Below are 9,362 nucleotides of genomic sequence, written 5' to 3'. Positions count from 1 at the left end.
ATAAAATTTTGTCTTTTGCAAATGACCAGTGGGTGGTGAGAAAAAAAGTTAATGTCAAGTTATATATATATATATATAACTTCAACTTATATAAGAAGCTGAACAAGTTGTCAATATTTAGTCATAACTCACTTTTCTATACATTTCCATTAGACTTTTTTTCTAAATCTATAATTGGTAAATTGCTCCCAGGTCAATCTTGACTTTGTCTAGTGAAGGTGAGGTGCATCTGAAGGGAGATTGTCCCTTCACAATGTTCACATTTCTACTTTTATTGTTTTTTCTTTGTCCTATGTAGGGCTGTCTTTTTCTTTCTGTATCACAATGACATGATCTGGCAACAAATTACAGTACAAACAGCAAATAAATAAAAAAATAAATTAGCAACAGTTTACATCAGAACACCCCTCAAGAGTACACTTTTATACTGACAACATGACCAGGCCCACAAAGAAACTACGTGTGCAGAATTTCACAGATTCTTAGCCCATCATTGATTCTGTTTATTTACTTGTGTAAATGTTTGTAAATCAATATTTATTCAGTTTTTAAATTATTTACAATAATATTATTGACTAATGTGAAAATATTCATATGAGTTATTTACAATACAGTTTGTACAGTAATATTTTCTGTCTTTTAGTAGAGATTATATGAATATATGCTTTGTTTACCAAATAAAGAGGATATAATTGGATTTGCAATGTAAACATTAAATACAAGTTAAACTGTATTACTTTTTAATCAATATAATAAAGTTTTAGTTATGATACTCCTAAAATAATTCAGCATAAATCCGCAGATTTTTAACACAATTCTGTGCAGAAATAGCAAAAAATGTCCACAGATTCGGTCTGACCCTTAACATGATGGACTGTCTTTTCTTTCTTTTCTTTTACTTCTTGGTTAACTCTTGTGAATTGTTCAGATAGACTCCGCTTTTGCTATGTTTGTGGCTGTTTTTGCCCAATTGACTTCCATTATTATGACATTTTTTAGATTGCAAAGCCATGACACCATATACTCATGCGTTCTTGATTGTTGGTGGTTTTACCTTTTGGGAAGAGGTAAAATGTGCCATTTTTACCGCTGACTCTAGATACGCATGTGCAAAAAAAATTCTGCCCTATATATATGGAGTTCTATATAGTATAATAGCTAAATCTAGTTTGCATGCATAAATACACTTACAGTACTATGTTTACTATGTTCTGAGAGCTGGGGTGCCTATTTTAATTTTCTTAAACATATAAAGGTAAGTGCGCAAAGGTCTCTCTCTCACACATACACACACACCATACTCATCATACTCATACAGTATAAACGCAAGGAGCTTTTATTGCACTGCAACTGATGATCAACAGTAAAAATGACAAATTTTACTTCTTCCCAACAGAGAAAACCACCAGTGATAAAGAATGATTATATGGTGTCATGGCTTTGCAATCAAAAATGCAATTATAATAGAAGTCAATGGGGCAAAAACAGCCACAAACATGATGAAAGGGTAGTAAATTTGGCCAGATGGTATTGTTGAGTTGTTGTTTTTTATTTCAAAGCCTTTTCCTAAATTATGCGTCAAAATGAATCATTTGTCACCAAAACTCTTTCAGATTGTTGAAACAGTGAAAGATGTGACTCCAGCAGAAAACATCTGCAACAGCACCAAGGGTTAACTGCTAGACAATTTATGACAGCATAAAAGTGTCTGTAAAAATAATTGTTAATTGAAATAAGACATAAAACACCTGGTTACTAATTCTTTTTCAATTTGATTTATTAAAAGGCACTAATAACTCATCTTAAAAACAAACATTTACAGTAGACGAGTTCAATCTAAGAGTTTAATATATATAAAAACCTCAAAACAGCACATTCACAAAAACATTCGCACATCACACCTTCTTATAAACTCTTTTACGGACAATATATTATATTTATAAGCTGTACATACCATATTTACATCCAACAATTCATAAAAAATGAATTGTTTATTCAAAATATCTTTCTCTTTTTGTGTTCATTAACAAAAGCACACAATATAAACGGTCACACTTTACAATAAGGTTCATTAGTTAATGTTAATTAATGCATTTACTAACATGAACAAACAATGAACAATACATTTACTACTGTATTTGTTCATTTTAGTTAACATTAGTTAATGAAAATACAGTAGTTCATTGTTAGCTCATGTTAACTCATGGTGCATTAACTAATGTTAACAAGCATGGACTTGGATGTTAATAATGCATTTGTAAATGCTCAATTATGATTAATAAATGCTGTACATCTGTTGTTTATGATTAGTTCATGTTAGTAAATGCATTAACTAATGAACCTTTTTGTAAAGTGTTATATAAACAAACCATTTCTCATTCATCCAGATTAGTATTACATTACAAACCAAGAGACTTTTTTTGGTGGGCCAAGGACAGATAATGCACCTGAAGCTACAGTATATTGACAATACACCTTAAGAAATGACTTTTGCTGCTGGTGTAAACATATAGAATATGTAGACAACTTAATTGTTTAATGTTTAATTCACTCAAATCTTTAAAAACAATTACGACAATTTGATCTATTTGTGTTGGGACAACCTGAAAGATTTGTGCGGAACCCAGCATCTTTTATAGTGTAAGAGTCACTAAGACATTCAATAAATTAAATCTTCCATTTGGATGATGATATAGCTGAACATATGGCTTCATGTAATGGATATTCCCATGTGTGCATTGAAAATGACCAGAAAGTTCCTGAAAATGGAATTGCATCTGACCGATCCATTTTTTTCCATTCAGGACTTCACATTGCGATGAAATTAATCCGGCAGAACAACAACATAATCCCCCGAACAATTAACATCTGAGAGAAATAATAATAAAAAAAGTGTTCATGATTAATTTGGGTAAAGTAACAGTTTTTGGATATTCTTCTAAAATCTGCAAAACTGAAATAAAGGTGAAAATGATGTGTTAAATGGTAATAATCAAAACTCACTTTCATAATCGTTCTCCTCATTGCCCACTTCTGCTCCTGATGCTGGAAATTGCAAAAGCTGTTGTTGCGGCAGTGTTTTTCTTTTCAGTGCATGGCGTAAACGTGTTGCAAGTCCTTGATTATTTTGCTTGTAATGATGAATTAGATCCTTCATGTTCTTGAAAAACTTTTCCTCTACACCTGAACTGGCCTGAAACAATTTGAAGTTGCATTTCCTTGAATTCAGCAGTAATTTGCAGTAATTGAATTGAATACATTTGGTTATAATAATTACAATGCTTATTTCATTGTAGCCTACCTGTAGGGTGAAGGAGCCTGAGTGAGTTTGGAGGATCCTGTATGTATAGACCACTTTGTGTTTGCTGTAAAAATGCATATATAAATATACAGTAAGCCACAATATTACATACAGAAATATGGCACGTTTAATCATAATATAATATAATACAATATAATATAATATAATATAATATAATATAATATAATATAATATAATATAATATAATATAATGTAAAAATATAATATTAAAATAAAATTATATTAAATGTATGTTTAAAAAATAATATAATATAATATAAAAACAATATTAAAATAAAATAATGAAATATAAAAATATTATTTTAAAATATTATAATTTAATATAAAAATATAATATTAAAATAATATAATTTAATATAAAATAAAGTATTAAAATAATATATTATTAAAATATAATATTAAAAAAATAATATAAAATATATTAAAATAATATAATTTAATATTAAAATATAATATTAAAATAAAATAAATATAAAATATATATTACACAAATAAAATAATATATTAAAATAAAATATTAAAATAAAATAAAAATATAAAATATAATAATATAATTTAATATTAAAATAAAATAATAGAATATTAAAATATAATATAGAAATAAAATAATATAATATAATAATACAATAAGATAATATAAAAATATAATATTTAAATAAAATAACTTTATATTATGATATAATATATAATAATATATTATTAATATTGTTTTATAATTAGTCAATTAAACTTTCAATACAAGCTTTTTTTTTTATAAATATCATTTCATTACAAAAGATCTCACCAAGCATTAGAACATGTTCAGCCACTATCAATGATCATTGGTAACTCTCTGTTCTCTGTGGCAACAAGCGTCCTTATACAGTGTAACTTTAGGACTATTAGGAACTTTTTAACAGTTCATGTTTTTTGAGCACAGAGCCAGTTATATTTAAATATGCAAAGTAAGATTTTACTTCTTGGTTAACCCTAGTTTATTGTTCAGATAGACTACAATTTTGTTATGCTTGTGGCTGTTTTTGCCCAATTGACCATTATAATGAAATTTTTTAGATTGCAAAGCCATGACACCATATAATCATGCATTCTTGATTGTTGGTAGTTTTCCATTTTGGGAATTGGTAAAATTTGTCCCATTTGTGAACATCAGTTGGCACCATTAAACCTCTAGATACACACAAAACAGCTTATATATGGAGTTCTATATATCTACTTTTATATAAGTGTAACAGTGCACTATAGTTTGCAGTACTATTGTTTACTATGTTCTGAGAGCTGAGGTGCCTATTTTGATGTTCTCAGACAAAGGTCTTTCTCACACACACACACATGGAAACTAAGCTTTTATCGCACTGCAACTCATGATTAACAACAGAGCAACCAACCAACAATAAAGAATGATTATATGCTGTCATGTGTTTGTATTCAAAAAAGTAATCACTGTATAATGGAAGCCAATGGGGCAAAAACAGCCACAAACATAACGAAAGGGTAGTAAATTTGCCACCAAAAATCTTTTCATTCGCATATTCAATCTAAAGACTCTTGGGAATCTAGCATTTTAAGTTTGTAAATCCTCTCTTTCTAACTTATACACTGATGTCACTGGCTCTTTAAAACAGTTGTGAGTAATGTGCTTAATACTGCATTTAAGTGCATATGTTGCATGAATCTGTTCAAAGTGACGATCCCTCTTTTTTTGGTGGTGGTGGGAGGGCTCTCAGTTTTGTTATGAACTAGTTCTTTATTATTATAATTTTTTTAATAATGATTAAACATCTTAGAAATGTTCAATAAAATGTTACATAAATAATTCTGTTCATTATTCTTGACTGAAAGTAATTTTCCTTTTTATAATTGTGGTTCTCAAACAAGCTCTTAATAAATCTAGCTTTATAGTTCACTCACAATCTTAGTCTGAGAATGTGGTTTGTAAGAAACAAAAGTCCTTTATCAGCTTTTAAAAGCAGTTTCTTCTTCTTACGAGCAGTAAGAAGTGTTACGTGCATTCATTTAGACAACAGCATCTAGTAACTTAGTATAACAAATAGGGATGTAACGATTCACCTGGCTTACGATTCGATACGATTCAAGATTTAGTCATGATTTTTTTTAACTAGATTCTTTTAAACAAATTTAAGCTGAAGAGCCCTTTCATTTTTTTCTTAAATGCTGCACTTTTTTTGCTAAATAATATATTTTCTGCCATAGCCAAATTACTATTTTAAAAACAAATAAATTCCAATATTAATAATACTTCAAACGAACGAAGACTCCTTAATATAAACAAACTAAAACTGTGACTGCAGGGATTTAACATTTAAAAAAAATATATATATCCGCATATCTATGTTTTCTGGCATAAGCTGAGGTCCTTAAACATTTACAATGTCCCCTGCTGATGAAAAAACTCTTTCACTGGGGACTGAGATGGCTGGTGAGGAGAGGAAAGCCTTTCCTAAACCAGTGAGGAGAGGTGATCAGTATCCCCTCTGACTCAGGGGACTGGCCACTGGCATAAAAATCCTGACAATACAATGACTAACTATACAGTAGAATAGAGAAAGGAGTTGAACATTATGAAGGTGATTAATTAATATTACTTGTATAATTAACTAAGTATTAGTGTTATACACTCAAGAAAAGATAATCTTCAAAATATTTAAATCTTCAATAATTATTTTAAAATAAGCATAAACTAATGTGAAAAGTAGAGGGTAAAATAATCGATAACCTGGTTGTGTAACAGAGCAACTTTCTCTTTCAGTCTGAAAAACATCTTCACACTTTTGCTATGAAAACACTGATGCACCGTGTGACCTCTGTAGCACTTGTCAGATCAAGCGGAGCAGCAAATCACATGGTTTGGCTTATTAAGAGTTTTTTTGCGTACAGACGCCTGTGACAGTAGTTTGTTCACAGTGCTGACGGTGATCATTCTATTTGTTGTTCTGTTGGTGTAAGTAAACGTCTTTTCGCAGTATTTGCACACAGTTTTGCTGCGTCCCAAATCGCATCCTTTTAATAGGCCCTAAAAGTATATACTTTTTTGTTAAGGAAAAATATATACTTTTGGGACAAGCTTTGTGCAAGCTTTGGGACATACTACTTTCTCATTATTAGATCGTTGTGTTGCTTAGTTAGGAGCCTTGTCAATCATCCACACATATTTCATATTAAATTTCTTACTTTATTGAAGATGCAGCAGGTTAATCTCCCATTCACCAGTATTTCATGCAGGGAAATCTCCTCAAGTGTTTGAATAATTATGCATTCAGAGGTTATCTTCTGAACACGTCTTTATATAAGTACAGTATTGTTGTTGCAGATGAAATACAACACAACAAATACTATTTAAATATTGTCCACTGGGCTAGATATTAAATAACAGTCATACAAACATCTTTACCATAGCCTCCCTAATTGAGGATTGGTCATGAGCATCTATCATGTTTGTAGTTTATTTACACTTTTCACCTGCGTTTGTAGTTCTACTTGAATTCACGTCCAATGTGCAATGTATTGTGGGCAATATCAGCGTACCAGAGTATGGACAGTTCCACACTTCAATTTTTCACTGCAAATAATAAACCATCCAGAAACTTTTGAAACCTCTTTTCAACAGTACGAATTGGGACATACTAATTCTATTCTCAAATATTATTTAGAACGGATAGTATGCAAATGGGGACGCAGCATTTGTGTTTTGTCTGGCGCACTTCACTGATGCCATTTTTGTTTGTCATTGATGTGCCTGTAAACACGGTGAAATGTATCGAAATTTATTCAACATTTCCCCCAATTTAAATCGTCAAATATTTTAATCAAAATTCAACCGGCTCACAGAAAATGGTTACATCCCTAAAAACAAGTAACTTATATCGAGTAACTTAACTGTTGAAATAAAACTAGTAAACACTTTCTCTGGAAAGTGACCAAAAGACCTCCAGGAAATGCTAGGCTCTGTTTTTTTCTAACCACCACTGATAACAGTTCCTTCAATCATCACCAGGTTCTTTCATTAGCAGTGGAAATGCTTAAGCTATTAAAAGGGGAACAATTAAAAAGTAAAACTAAAAAAAGAAATAGTCATTTCCATTATGTCAGCGTAAATGAACTATTGAGTCACTGAATTTACAGAAAATGTACTATATCAGCATATGAAAGAGTTTTTTTGACTACAAGATTTGCATTTGTTTTCCCTACTTTGGATGTCAATGGTCACAGGTTTCGTCAACACTCTTCAAACTATCTTCTTTAGTGTTCAATAGAACACACACAAAAAAAACTTAAACTGGTTTGATACAAGTTAATAATGGGTTATTGATGACAGAATATTCTTCTTTGGTTGAATTTTAAGACAGTTTCAGGTAAATTAACACTAAAGGCCCTATCATTCACCCAGCGCAAGACATGTTTGCCCCAACTTGTTGCTATTTTCATTTTCAGACCAACGCAACATTAATTTTCCGTTTTCCACCATGTAGTTTAAATAGAAAATCTGTTTGTGCCACTTTGTAGACACATGGGTGTTTCGGTTTAGAAAGGAGATGTGTTAAGGCGCATTGTTGGCGCGTTGCTATTTTGAGGAAATAAAATAGAACGTGCAACAGACCAGCTGAAAATCCAGCGCAGAGCGCATTAGTTGTGCACCTCGCTTACATGTTGCTTAAAACACAAATAATACACAGCAATACGCAAATATCTTTACAAATGAAAAAAATTAAAGGAATAAAATAATTTTAAAAATGGTACTTTCTACATAAATATAAAAACCACTACCTTTATGCCTTCATCTCGGGGGGCTTTTTCAGTTTATTCATGACAATTTGCTTTTGTTTAATGTTATTATAATTAGTAGTAGTGGTCGCATTCATTATATGCATATTTATATTTATTTTATTAAAAACAAGCTTAGATAAGTCCACCTGTCAGGTTTTGGACTACATGGGGCATAGCATGTGTGTTTGCATATGACTCACTTATGTGACACGTGTGTTTTGAGCACACTTCGTTATTATTGCTCATTTATTCATTGGCTGGAAAATAGAACTGAATTTAGAAATAGTTTTGAAACAAATATTTGCACTTAACAAACAAAATTATGTAGGCTATTGCATGTCTGTGTGAACAACACTTTTTTATCAACGAAATAGAGAAAGAGAAAGTGAAGGCTGAATGGAGGAGGTTTGTTCTTTATCCTTGCGCTGCAGAGACTCTGTTTAACAGTTTTCTTGCTAGTGAAGCCTTCAGTTTTTCCTCTTACAAAGTCCGTCATGTAAATAGCAAATGTGCCATGGTGTGACGCAACTGACTCTTAAAGGGAATGGGAGATGAGACTCTGATTGGTTTATGCTCAAATCACACCCATAACTCGTTAAGAGAATAAGCTCAACCCTGTTAGACCATGAGCAGTGGCACAAAGAGTATTTTTCAATCCTTAAAATAACAAAAGTGAATTCAGACATGCCCTTAATGCTTTAGCGCCCTGCGCTTTAGACTTTGCACCTAGATCCTTAAAATGGAGCCCTTCAATTTGCAAAATCTTAGTTTATGAATGAAGACTCAGTATCTCATCCGAGAACATTATTAAATAAATGATAATTGTATTAGTAAAACAAGACAGAAATAGTGAGAAAGACTAATGTTTCAAATAGGGCTGCAACAACGAATCGATTAAATCGATAAAAATCGATTACTAAAAGCGTTGGCAACGAATTTTATTATCGATTCGTTGTGTCGCGCGACACAAAGATGTTTGATTAAAAAATGAACACTTTAGTTCATCGTGGAGCGAAGTTAACACAGCCCCTCTCTGTCTCTCGCGCACTGATACAGAGTTCAGCGCCTCAAGAAGACAGGGATGATGCGGAAGAATCTCTACAGAATCCTACTTTTGTTCCGTTTTGAAGTGACAACTGTAAAGTCCCTGGTGCTAGTGTTTTGTGTCTGGCACTGAGCCAGAGAAAGACAGCGGGGTAAAGTTGTTTTTGTTTTCGGTATTCCCGACACATTCAGTGATAGACGGCATTAACTCAAA

General features: G+C 31.4%; 1 protein-coding gene across 4 annotated transcripts in view; it reads right to left on the bottom strand.

Annotated features, from left to right (window-relative positions):
- Positions 1-1,752: 1,752 nt before the first annotated feature.
- The window catches only part of si:ch73-264p11.1, a 23,733-nt gene continuing 16,123 nt past the window's right edge, over positions 1,753-9,362 (bottom strand). For 3 of the 4 annotated variants that reach the window (XM_087307967.1, XM_087307968.1, NM_001202492.3), the window contains 3 exons: positions 3,302-3,365; positions 3,004-3,193; positions 1,753-2,868 (listed from right to left, as the gene is read on the bottom strand). In XM_087307967.1, coding sequence (XP_087164093.1) covers positions 2,825-2,868; positions 3,004-3,193; positions 3,302-3,365 — 298 coding nt within the window. In that variant the 3' untranslated portion in view covers positions 1,753-2,824. The remainder of the gene's footprint in view (positions 2,869-3,003; positions 3,194-3,301; positions 3,366-9,362) is intronic. The other variant, XR_015524234.1, reaches the window with a different exon arrangement.

The sequence above is a fragment of the Danio rerio genome, chromosome 24, assembly GCF_052040795.2.
Source record: "Danio rerio strain M-AB ecotype USA chromosome 24, GRCz13ab, whole genome shotgun sequence".
In the NCBI taxonomy this organism is placed as follows: Eukaryota; Metazoa; Chordata; class Actinopteri; order Cypriniformes; family Danionidae; genus Danio; species Danio rerio.
The sequence above is the reverse complement of the archived record's forward strand: the minus strand, read 5'-3'. Positions and strand labels throughout refer to the sequence as shown.